Source organism: Erythrolamprus reginae, chromosome 1 (assembly GCF_031021105.1).
Source record: "Erythrolamprus reginae isolate rEryReg1 chromosome 1, rEryReg1.hap1, whole genome shotgun sequence".
Lineage (NCBI taxonomy): Eukaryota > Metazoa > Chordata > Lepidosauria > Squamata > Dipsadidae > Erythrolamprus > Erythrolamprus reginae.
Window position 1 is genome coordinate 32,720,898 of NC_091950.1, and position 13,587 is coordinate 32,734,484.

Genomic DNA, 13,587 nt, shown 5'->3' on the forward strand with positions numbered 1-13,587 from the left:
AAAGACGGGAAGCAATTAGAATCAATGAATAAACAACCAAATAAATAAACCACCAAGGTGAATGGTGACTTTGAGATATGCATGGCTACTAGTCACTGTATCTAGAAGATTGTTGTGGTTAGCTCTGGCCCAGCTCCTGCCCCAAGGACTGTGGATGTGGGGGAGACATCCACATGCTGCAGGGCTGTTTTGCCCCCAGGGGAATCTGCTGATGAAGGCTCCTATGACAAAGAAGACATGAGTGACAGGGAGGAGGAGAGTGTGGCAGACAGCTCAGAAGGAGAGCAATTATCTAGCTCCTCCTTGGATTCAGAACAAGAGTTAATGATACAGCCACGCATGCGGAGAGTGATGCATAGGTAGCAACAACGGAGAGATTATTATCAAAGAAAATGAGGCCACCTGTGGTTGGGTGGGGCTGTGGTGATTAGTGAGGCTGCTATAAAGAGCAGCCTGTGGGTTTGGCCATTGTGGAGGATTATCTGATCGTTGTGTTTCATGACTGCTTTACTGACTTTGACCTTTTGTGTGCTGATTTTTCCCCGCTTTGAAACTAAACCAGAGCAAAGTGTGTTTCACTTTGTGAAAGAAGAAGGACTGTGAATTGCCTCACAGCTGCAATCTAAGTATCACAGACCTGATAAGGGACTTGTACAAATTACCAGTTTGTTTGGAGACAGTGCTCTTTGCTATACCAAAAGAGGGCTTAGTTTAAGTGACTTTTCATTATAAAGAACATTGTTTTGAATTTTGAAACGTGTGTGTGTCTGAAATTTGTACCTGTGAATTTTTGGGAGGATTCTACCAGAGAGCCCAACAGAACAAAGATAAAATTAAGATCTATAACGGAAGGCAGCAAGCCTCTGAATGCTGATTGCTGAGGAATATTGCAGGATCCAATCTGGGTCGGTCACCAGGACCAGAGGCTTAAGTCTTCTGAGCTTTTGGGATTGTGCTAAAGCCTATCCTCAGGGAATTTTGCTCACACTTTCTGCTAGAGAGAAGTTCCCTGAGGATTGGCTCCAGAAGGAGTCTAAAAGCTCAGAAGACTAAACCTCTAGTCCCAGTGACCTGCCCTGATTGGATCCTGCAATATTATCCTGGGACATGATTATTTGCCTTCACTCACTTAGGAATATCACCAGGAGAATTATTCTTAGCTTGATAGTTTGTGCACCTTTCATTGCCATCCAGTTGACCCTTCTGTAAATAGGCTGGTGAACAAATTCTTTTCTTAGACTCAGCAGAGCTGATATCATCTGCTTTTTTTTTGCTTTTAAGTCATATTTATTATGTTTTTATTTACAATTGTTTATATTGTTATTTGAGATTATTTTTCATGACTGTTGGATATAAGTAATTGTCGTAATTAATGAATGAATAAACATCATTAAGTATAAAATACCAACAATCTCATAACTGTATTATGTAATAAAGTTGCATCACGACACTGAACAAAATACTATATTTTCATATTAATTATCTAGCTGAAAGTTGTCCTTGTCAACCTAATACTTGGCTAAGTAGATATTCCATATATTCTCCTAATTATTTTATAAATATATTTATTGAGGGGTTTTTTTCAGTTTTAAAAACAATACATAATCATATTTACAGGTAAATCAGCATCTTATATATACATTTTTATCAGCATTGTCTTTTAATTGTTCTTGAACTTCTTGATATTTTATTTCAGTTTTTAGTTTGAGTTTCTTTTTTTTGTCCATAGATACCATTTTGTCCAGATATCATCTGCTTTTTAATTCTATGCCAACATATACTTGTTAATTTTCAATGGCTTTCTTTCATTATGAAAAAAAAAGGTGTTCTGTTTTTCTATCTTATTTTTTTAGTGCTCTTAAGGATTATAGCCTTTGTTTATGGCATTTTTCAGCTGACTATCATTGGGGCAAGGGAAGGGGCATTGGATCTACCTGATACACCCTTTATCACAGGAATGGAGCTAGTCTCCAAGGATGGGAATGACCCTGACCATAGCCAATCCTTGGAGGCCAACTCCACATACTATGGAGAAGGGGTGTTGCATCTACCTGATACACCCTTTCTCATAGGATGGAACTAGCCTCCAAGGATTGGCTATGGTTGGTGTCATTCCCATCCTTGCAGGCTAGCTCCACCTACTATGGAGAAGGTACTTTCTTGTTGTTTTCTGTTATATATCTTCTTATCATTCTGAAGGCTTCCTGGGTGCTCTCATTGTCTAATCAGGAAAAAAAAGCAAGTTAGGTGATGTCTTCTTTTGGGAATTAATTGAATGATAGAAAGCCAAAAAGACTGCAAATTGTTAGAGAAAAGCTTGTACAATGAAGTATAGAATATTCATACATAAATCTTGTCCACCCTGTAACGAAGTACTTAGAATACCAAACTCTGAGTATGATAATTTCACAGATAGTCCCTTCACCTTGAAAGCAATTCCAAAGTGATATCTTTCTCATTAAACTGAATGAGAATTGATAGGGAGGAAAAAGCTGTACAACATTAATTCTCCAGGGCATTCTTTCCCTAGTTTATGGTGTAATTAGCTTACTTCTTCTAAACTCATCTAGAAAAGAAAAGAAAAATACTAGAATCTTATTTTCCAACACCTATGGAAGGTGCTTGGAAGAATTATACACCAGTCCTTCTCAGTAATATCGATTACATAAAAGTGTAAGAACGAAAGGGGAAGATGTGAACAAGATTTTTTTTAATCAAAGAAGTGAAGGGTAGGCAATCTGACCCCATAACTAATGACAAGGGATTATAGAAATGGATAGAGGAGAGGAAGAATGTGGTTTCTATGGTGCTTAAAAACTGGATGCTTTTGAGGTTGCTTGGATAAGGAGGAAGAGGTTGTATCGCTGGGTAGTTAGATCAAGGTAAATCAATAGATGCAATTTACACAGACTTCTGTAAAGCCTTTGATTCAGTAGTACACGACAAACTAGTTTGAAAACTAAAATCTGATGGCATCTCTGGTCCCCTTCATGATTTGATAACTGTGTCCTTGTCAGACAGACAACAAATGGTTAAAATAGGGAGTGTACTATCAAATCCTGCACCTGTCAAAAGTGGTGTCCCTCAAGGCAGCATTCTAGGACCAATACTATTCATAAACCACCTTAGTGATCCTGTTATACGTAATTGCGTTCTCTTTGCTGATGTTAAACTATTCAACACCACCAACAATACTTTTGTCCTTTAAAAAGACCTGGACCATGTATCACAATGGGCTGATAACTGGCAACTTCAAATCTCAACCAATAAATGTTCTGTTTTACATATTGGCAAAAAGAATAAGAACACAAAATACAAACTTGGAGGACACAACCTTGTAGATGACCCTCACTCTGTTAAGGACCTTGTAGTTCTCTTATCTAAGGACCTGCATATCAGACATTAATACAATTGAGAAAGTCCAGAAATATTTCACAAGAGCAGTGCTTCACTCCTCTGCTCACAACAGAATACCTTATTCCACCAGACTTGAAATTTTGGGCTTAGAAAACCTACAGCTACGTCGCCTTCGATCTGATCTAAATGTAGTTCATAAAATCATCTACCACAATGTCCTACCTGTCCTACTTCAGTTTCAACCGCAAAAACACATGCACAGAAAATAGATTCAAACTCAATGTAAACTGCTTGAAACTTGACTACAGAAAATACGACTTTAGCAACAGAGTGATCAATGCATGGAATGCACTACCTGACCAGTGAAGGGCTGCACTTACCTTTCCTTACCGGATAAGTGCCGGAGGCTGGCAGGGGTGATTTCTTTGCTGCTGTGCATTTGCAGATGCAAAGAAAGGCTGAAAATTGCCAAAATCTCACTCATGCGAGCAGCCTCATGTGAAATTTCAGCATTTTTCCCCAATTTCTTTCATGTATGTGGGGGTGCATGTGGGCACACATGCACATGGTGGAGATGCGCAGGTTTACATGCATTGCCATTTCCACTACCAGAACGGTGATCCCAGGCATACCGGTGGCAGCCCAATACTATACTATTCCTGTTCATACCATACCTAACTCCATGGTTACTTCTCCAAACCCCAAAAACTTTAACCTTAGACTGTCTACAGTCGACCTCACCCCATCCCTAAGAGCTCTGTAAGGGGTGTGCATAAGTGCACCATTGTGTCCTATTGTCCAAATTTACCCATACCCACTTGCTTTTGTTTATTATTATTATTATTATTATTATTATTATTAGTAGTAGTAGTAGTAGTAGTAGTAGTAGCAGCATTAATTAGATTTGTATGCCGCCCCTCCCCAAAGACTCGGGGCAGCTCACAGAATAGATACAAACGTAAGCATGTAGCACAAATCTAATAATTAGTGATGGGCGAACCCAACAGTGTTCGGGTTCAGCAAGTTCGGATGAACTTTACGCAAAATTCAGCCGAACCCGATCCGAACCCGAACTTGAACTCTGAATGCTGCGTGACGTCAAAGTGACGTCTCCGTGACATCAAAGCTCCGGCGGGGACCACCTCATAAATATAAACATGTTTATTTTTACGAGGTGGTCCCCGCCGGGGCTTTGACATGTTTATTTTTTCGAGGTGGTCCCCACCGGGGCTTTGACGTCACAGAGACGTCATTTCCTGGCTTTCGGTGCAGAGGCTGGCAGAGTGGGGGAGGGGGATTCCCCTCTGCCTGCCACTGCACCCCTCCCCTTTGACATTGGAAGGAGGATGGCCGCACGGGGTGTGTGGGGGGAGCCTTTCTCCATTGGGAAAGTAAGACGGTGGCAAATTTCTTGGCGGGGACCACCTCGGCGGTGGCTTTAACACACCGAGAAACTTGCCACTGTCTTAGTTTCCCAACAGAGAAATGCTCCCCACACACACCGTGTGTGCCCATCCCCCTTCCGACATCAAAAGGGAGAGGGGCAGTGGCAGGCAGAGGGGAATCCCCTGCCCCCACTCTCCCAGCCTCCCCACGAGGAGATTCCAGGGGCGGGGCTTTGACGTCACAGAGACATCACTTCCTGGCCAGCCGAGGCAACCGAATGCCGAACGCGACCCCAAACTTTGCCCGAAGTTTCAAAAAATTTTGGGTTCGTGTTGGGCATACCGAACACCGCAAAATTCGGTATGGACCCGAATTGTGTGAGTTTGATTCACCCATCACTACTAATAATTTAAAATACAACTAAAAACCCTAATGTAATACAGTCCAATCACACCATGCATTACATTTATTGGTCAGAGGGCAAGGTCTAATTGCCCCAGGCCTGGCGACATAGATGGGTCTTGAGGCTTTTGCGGAAGGCGATGAGGGTGGGGGCAGTACGAATCTCTCGGGGGAGCTGTTTATACTATACCTGTCACCTTGTATACATTTTGACAAATAAAGAAATAATATAAATAGATAATTCTAAGAGTCTTTCGAAATCACCATCTAACATACAAGTCCAACTAATAAAATAAATAAATAAAATAAATAAATTTCCCAACTGAACTCACTTCAGATGTAATCCCAACCCACTTGTGTGTATGTGTATGTGTGCCAGGTTTGGGAAGGCTACCAAATCTATACTTCCTTGAAAACTGATGTAGGGTTTTAGGCAACCAATCTTGCCATCACCATGTTGTTGTTTTTCTTTTTAATAGAAAAAAAAAGCTTCATCAGAACAAAATGTTCTACAATGTGATTCAACCAGATTCCATAGGCAGCGAGAACCCAAGCCACAAGGTAGCAAAAATGGAAATAATAAAGGATCAATAGATAGCAGTGAAAAGTAAAATGATGTTATGATTCATTATTCAGTGTTTCAGGTTAGGGAATAATTTGGAGAAATCTGTTAAGAGTTGGAAAAGCCATTACCTGATGTTACAGTTAAAAGATCTTAGTTGTTGCTTATACAATATGAGTGGGCCATTTTTAGTGTGAATATATGGTTGGCTATAGAGTTAGACAGATATAAATACAGGTATTACCCATAGTAATCAAAAGCAATATTCTTGTCTCTTTCAAAATAAAACTAATACATCTGAAAATACAGAAACTGAAAAATTTAAATTCACTGATATTTCAGGAATACATCTTGGAAAAATATTCTTTATGCTTCTGATTAGTTTAAATGCTGCTCGCTCTTAAAAAAATATTGCCAAGTTTTGTCCAGCCATTTCCTCAAGACATCTCAGATGGGGCTCATGGCTATACTTCACAGGATCCTACAGAGTTTCAAAGAGGCACTTAGATTCATCAGAGCTTTGATCAAAGTTCCCCTTCAAAAGGAAGCAGCAAAATTCTACACAGTAGAGCAGAGTAGCCCTCTTACTGAACAGAACATACGGATCCATTTCCTTGAAGCAATGCACTGCATTGGCTGCCGATCAGTTTCCGGTCACAATTCAAAGTGTTGGTCATGACCTTTAAAGCCCTACATGGCATTGGACCAAAGTACCTCCGGAACTGCCTGCTACCGCACGAATCCCAGTGGCCGATAAGGTCCCACAGAGTTGGCCTTCTCGGGGTCCCATCGACTAAACAATGTTGTCTGGCGGGCCCCAGGGGAAGAGCTTTCTCTGTGGCGGCCCCGGCCCTCTGGAATCAACTCCCCCCGGAGATTAGAACTGCTCCCACCCTCCTTGTCTTCCGTAAACTACTTAAGACCCACCTATACCGCCAGGCATGGGGGATTTGAGACACCTTTCCCCCAGGCTTATTATAATTTATGTTTGGTATGTGCTGTTTCGTTTTTAATTATGATAGGGTTTTTAGGGTTTTTTTAATATTAGATTTTTGCCAGTATAATATTGTTTTTATCGTTGTTGTGAGCCGCCCCGAGTCTTTGGAAAGGGGCGGCATACAAATCTAATAAATAATAATAATAATAATAATAATAATAATAATAATAATAATAATTATTATTATTATTATTATTATTACTATTATTACTATGTTAAAGAATACAGAATAACAGAGTTGGAAGTGACCTTGGAGGTCTTCTAGACCCACCCCCTGTTTAGGCAGGAAACTCTAAACAACTTCAGAGGGGCGTGCATAAGCGCACCACTGTGCCTACCGTCCCTGTCCTATTGTCTTCGTTTGTTACTTTTTATCATTATCATTAAATGTTTTCCTAATTTTTGAGATGTGACAAAAATAATCTGTTAGACAGAAAATGTTGACTGTCCTCTCCTTTGGAGGTCAGGACAAAAGTCCATCCTGCCAATGTGGGGAAGATCTTTATATTGAAAAGAAGTGAACAAATGGGATGGTGGGGTGGGAATTGGTTGGGCCAAAATTATGGTAGTAGCTTCCCTGCATTATTAGGGATTTAAATCTGCTTCTCTGTTGACTACACCCACCAAGCTATCCATCACATCAAACAACCTGACAATCCCCCTCCTCTCCCTATCTTCCCAGGTCTCAATGTTATCAACCTGATATACTACAAACTTCAAAATCTGGATGTTAACAATCAAACAAGGGGAAATGGATGGAAACTGTTCTTTCTAAATCATGTTATTGATGTTGAGCTTCACACTGAAATAATTCAAAACTCTCCTTTTGAGTTCTCTTGCAAAAGGCCTAAGCAAGCAATCCACTGCCCAGATAATGGGGGTAGCAGGGTGGAAAGAGCAAAACAAGAGTCCAAGGCATGAAATAATCATAGCTGGAGAGAAGAACATATAGCTGCAGAAATCTACATTGCCATTAAGTGCCTAAAGTGCCTCACTGCAGAGTCATCGTGAAGGGTGTTTTTGCTTTTGTGCCAAGTGGAATGGAGGTGAGGAACAATCATCAATGACCTTTGCGATTACATCACAAGCAACTGTGTCCTCTTTGCCGATGATGTAAAACTCTTCAACACCACCGATAACACAACTACTCTCCAAAAAGACCTTGACGCTGTTTCTGAGTGGTCTAACACATGGCAACTCCAAATCTCAACTAGCAAATGCTCTGTCCTACACATTGGGAAGAAGAATCTGAACTCCAAATACGAACTGAATAATCAAATTATCACAGATAATCCCCACTCGGTTAAAGACCTTGGTATACTAATAACAAAAGATTTAAGTGCCAAAGCCCACTGCAACAATATAGCCAAGAAGGCTTCAAGAGTTGTAAACCTAATCCTACGTAGCTTCTGCTCTGGCAATCTCACACTACTTACCAGAGCTTACAAAACTTTTGCCAGACCCATCCTCGAATACAGCTCATCTGTTTGGAACCCATATCGCATCTCAGACATTAACACCCTTGAAAATGTCCAAAGATACTTCACCAGAAGAGCCCTTCACTCCTCCACTCGAAATAGAATACCCTATGAGACTAGACTTTCAATCCTGGGCCTAGAAAGTTTAGAACTAAGACGCCTTAAACAAGATCTAAGTATTGCCCACAAGATCATATGCTGCAATGTCCTGCCTGTCGGCGACTACTTCAGCTTCAACCACAACAACACAAGAGCACACAACAGATTTAAACTTAATATTAACCGCTCCAAACTTGACAGTAAAAAATATGACTTCAGTAACCGAGTTGTCGAAGCGTGGAACTCATTACCGGACTCCATAGTGTCATCCCCAAACCCCCAACACTTTACTCTTAGATTATCTACAGTTGACCTATCCAGATTCCTAAGAGGTCAGTAAGGGGCGAGTACAAGTGCACTAGAGTGCCTTCCGTCCCCTGTCCTATTGCTCTCCTATATCTCCTATATACCTTTCCTCTATTCCTATATCTCTTCTTCTATTCTTTCATTGATATATTCTATTCCTATATCTTCTTTTCTATTATTTCTTAGATATATTTTACTATGAGTATCTCCTCTATTACCTTCATCATGTATTTTACTATGTGTATATTGATATATACCCACTAAAACCCTCATTGTGTATTGGACTTTTATATCCTTTCTTTATATATAATAACTCATGTCTATCCTCTTCAATATGTATTGTGCATTGGACAAAATAAATAAATAAATAAATAAATAAATAAATATTTAGCACAATCACACAGTCTACAAAAATGGGGTGGTGGGTGGGGTGCTGCCTAAAGCAATACCCAGAGGGAAGAGAAACCATGTCCTGATCACTTTGGAAATATCTTCAAATAGTGTTATGAAATTTGCAGGCAAGCAACCCTAACTTCAGGAAAGCAAATCATGGATGCTTTAAAGCTGGTTTCTTAAATTGCCTTCCTGCAAGAGACGAAAAATATATCTGGAGGACAACCTTGCAGTGAACTGTTAGTCTTAGATGAGAAAGCTTTTGTTCACCCTCATATCAGAGCAACAACAACAACAAAATGTTGTTGCTTATTATGGTAAACTGAGTATGAAGGTTCCATAAAGAGATGGCTTAAGTTAAAATATCATCTAGAATGATACTACAAAATTACAGCATTTATAGGCTTTATGGGTCATAACCAACACTTTTAAACTACATATATTGTTGACTTATTCAACTTACACCCTGCCCTTCCATTAAAAAGAGCAAAATTAATATTATCATCCTTAAAATTATACTAAAGATTATTAATAAGTAAAAGACTAGCAAAAAAGGTGCTTTTTTACAGAAGGGATGTCAGTTTTATAAGCCAGTATTTCTGTTTGCTTCAACTGCTATGTATTTTAGCCTGGGAAATTATTATTATTATTTTTTTGATGGAGCTGTAGAAACTTAGTCCTAACAAAATGGATTACTCAAGGACAAATGCCTGCACCTGTGTGGAGACTGTATCCAGTATCTATCTATCTATCTATCTATCTATCTATCTATCTATCTATCTATCTATCTATCTATCTATCTATCTATCTATCTATCTATCTATCTACCTACCTACCTATCTATCTAGATTTTTTTTATGCCACCCTTCTCCTTAGACTCAAGGCAGCTTACAACATATTAGCAATGGCACTTTTTAACAGAGCCAGCATATTGCCCCCACAATCTGGGTCCTCATTTTACCCACCTCGGAAGGATGGAAGGCTGAGTCAACCTTGAGCCGGTAATGAGATTTGAACCGCTGACCTGCAGATCTAGCAGTCAGCTTTAGTGGCCTGCAGTACTGCATTCTACAACCTCGGCATTTGACCATGTGATGAGCTTATGGGTGTGGGGCAGGATGGTGAACTTTCAACTGGGTGGGGGAAACCTTGGAAGCTTTCAGCTTCGGGTTTCCTCAGATGTGCCAATATGACATCTCTAATAAATTGGAACTTTGGGGGACTTCTAGCCTCAGTGTTTTATTTCCTTGGGAGTGTTTACTGGAACCCTGACAAGGGGTGCCTTCCATTAGATAGAATTTTGTCATGAGATTATTTCAGAGAAGACTCCCCTGCAAGTTTTAACATTCAGACAAATTCAAATAGGAAAGAAAGTCCCTTGGATGATCAGGAGAATTTAAATTTATGGATTTAAATTGTGCCCGTGAAGTAATTAACAACCATTACAGATCTTTCATAGAGGCATCACATCATCCCTCTATTTTCCACTAGCTACCAGTCTACCTGGGGTAGTCTCAGGTGAAGCATGTTTGAACAATCTGGATACGATCTAATTAAAATGTAGACATGTATGGCAGCTTCTTGCATTACTAAACACAACTGTCTGTAGATAATTTGTCTCTACAAGTAAGCAGAAATCCCAGCAACCAGTTAGGTCCCACAGAGTTGGCCTTCTCCAGGTCCCATCAACTAAACAATGTCGTTTGGCGGGACCCAGGAGAAGAGCCTTCTCTGTGGCGGCCCCGATCCTCTGGAACCAACTCCCCGCAGATATCAGAGTTGCCCCCACCCTCCTTGCCTTCCATAAGCTCCTTAAAACCCATCTCTGTCGTCAGGCATGGAGGAATTGAGATAATTCCCTTCCCCCTAGGCTTATAAAATTTATGCATGGTATGTCTGTATGTATGATTGGTTTCTTAAATTGGGGTTTTTTTTACATTACTTTTAATATTAGATTTGTTTATATTGTTTTTTACTGTTGTTAGCCGCCCCGAATCTACGGAGAGGGGCGGCATACAAATATAATTAATTAATTAATTAAATAAATAAATAAAAAATCTTATTGTTACATAGACATTTTTTTTAAAAAATAAAGAAAATTAAACCCCTCAGAACATTAACAGCATATTTGTTCTCATTAATATTTTCCAGTAAAAAAGTAGATGGATTCATTACATGATGTTAAGAGAATAAAAGACCTTTATAAGCAAAATCCAGTCCAATCGTCCGCAACTGCTTAATCAGATGACAAAGAAGTATAATTGTGGGAAACTCTTACCTCGCACAATGATGTTAGTGGACTTTTTTGCTGGATTCCCTACATTGTTGTTGGCAATGCAGCTATAGGTGCCAGCATCGTCGGAATTGATAGCAGGAATGGTCAATGTCCCACCTTTCAGTATTATCTTCTCAGGTAAGGTACCGACAGATCTTACCCAGGTTAGGGTTGGGAGTGGCTCACCACCTGTTGTGACACAAACCAAAGTGATGGCTTCTCCAGGGTTCACCACAATGGGATCATCCACCAGTAGCTTGATTGAAGGAGAGGCTGTAAAGAGACCACAATGATAAATCAGTCCCAGTTCACCATTAATAGTAAAAAGATAGATTATTATTGAATAGGGCAGGAGTGACAAACTGGGCCGGATGTGTCATCTGCAGGTCACATTCATCCCCAGGTCCGCGAAGGGGAAAAAAAAAAGAATATTGTGATATATATCATGTGAAGGCAACGTGACGTGGTGATTTTGACATACGTGGAATGCAAGGTAACATTTTTTTTTAAAAAAAAATCAGTTCTTAAAATATATCTTCAGGTGCATGGGGATTGAAAATAATTGCTTGCCTCCAACTCATTAAATAGCTATGTCATTTCCCAGGCCAATAAGGCTGATTAAACACATTGCAGACCAGATACTATGTTCATATCATTCTCCATACTCCAATATAGTGCCCAGTTCTGTCACTGATTCCAACATGATTGAATTGTAAGAAATGCTGCCATAATTTATATTTCAGAGACACTATGAAAATATTTACTGACCCCTCACATCCTGGACACAAATTGTTTCAACTCCTACCCTCAAAACGTCAGTACAGTACAGTACATTGCACACCAAGACAACTAGACACAAGAACAGTTTTTTCCCCAAATGCCATCACTCTGCTGAACAAATAATTCCCTCAACACTGTCAAACCTTTTACTAAGTCTGCACTTCTATTTCTACTAGTTTTTTCTCATTGCTCCTATCACCCTTTTCCTCCCACTTAGGACTGTATGACTGTAACTTGTTGCTTGTATCCTAAGATTTTTATTAATATTGCTTCATTGCTTCATGGCTTATTTTACCCCTATGACAATCATTAAGTGTTGTACCACATGATTCTTGACAAATGTATCTTTTTCTTTTACGTACACTGAGAGCATATGCACCAATGACAAATTCCTTGTGTGTCCAATCACACTTGGCTAATAAAGAATTCTATTCTATTCTATTCTATTCTATTCTACCCCTTCCAAATAAATTCAATAACCCCCCATGCAAACACAAACACCTGCAAGGAATGTGAATCAGTGGTAGATTGCTACTGGTATGGCCCAGTTCTACAAACCAGTAGTGGTGCCGGTGGGGGGATCCGTCCACTCCACCCCACGCAGATGCTTCTGCACATGCGCAGAAGTGTAGCACATGCACTCAAGCGGGTGAACCAGTAGCAACAGGATTTGCAACCCATTACTGATGTGAATGTTTTAGCTCAATAACAGTTCCCATATATTTCCTGATGAGGAGAGTGGGGAATAAAATCCTAGACAGATAGGAATATATAAATGGTATAGATAATGAAAGAATCAATAACACTTCATGGAAGAAAAAAAGATCATAGACAAAGAGAGTCTAGTACAAATTAGTTTTTAAGAGATGCCTGTTCAACCTTCACCTGAAGGCTCCAGAAAGGGAAGAACCATTACTGCCCAAGGTTATTGGTTTCAGTGGCAAGTTCCTCTTATTGTCAATATCCTTCTTCTCAGTAACTTGAGCTCATTAAATTTAGTCCTGTCCTCTGGATCAACTGAGAAGGAGCATTTGCCCTCTCCTACATGACAAACCTTCAGGCTTTTGAGAGTGATATTGTATTCCCTTTCTTTTTTTCCCAGCTACTGGCTCAGCTTCTAGTCCCTTCCCATTTTCTTCACGAGATTTATTTTCTTACACGGCCTTTATTTTCTTTCCCTGAACTCGTTCCGCTGTTCCTACTAAGGCTGTGCAGTTTTGATATTTGATGATGATTCAACAAAAGCATTCGATTGAAAACGGTCCAGCAAAGGGAAACGGGTGGCTTAGAAATAGGAAATAGAAATAAATAAATAAAATAAAAGCAAGGCAACACTCTCGCTTATTGCTAAAAGCAAAGCAAAGCAGCTGTGCTGTTCTCTTTTAAGTGCTCCTGAGGACTCCTCCAACTGTTTCTGTAGCCAGAAGAGGCATCCAAATGACACAGTGTTCCTTGGTTAAGGCAAACAGCATTTTGCAGAAGCAAATCCAGCCTTCTCCTCACAGGCCTAATTCCTACATCGTTTTACTTGCTTACTTACTTAAGGAGTTGA

General features: G+C 39.9%; 1 protein-coding gene across 1 annotated transcript in view; it reads right to left on the bottom strand.

Moving 5' to 3' along the window:
* The window catches only part of MDGA2 (MAM domain containing glycosylphosphatidylinositol anchor 2), a 574,798-nt gene that overhangs the window by 312,346 nt on the left and 248,865 nt on the right, over nt 1–13,587 (bottom strand). The window contains exon 6 of the mRNA XM_070738239.1: nt 11,259–11,528. Within this exon, the coding sequence (XP_070594340.1) occupies nt 11,259–11,528 (270 nt within the window). The remainder of the gene's footprint in view (nt 1–11,258; nt 11,529–13,587) is intronic.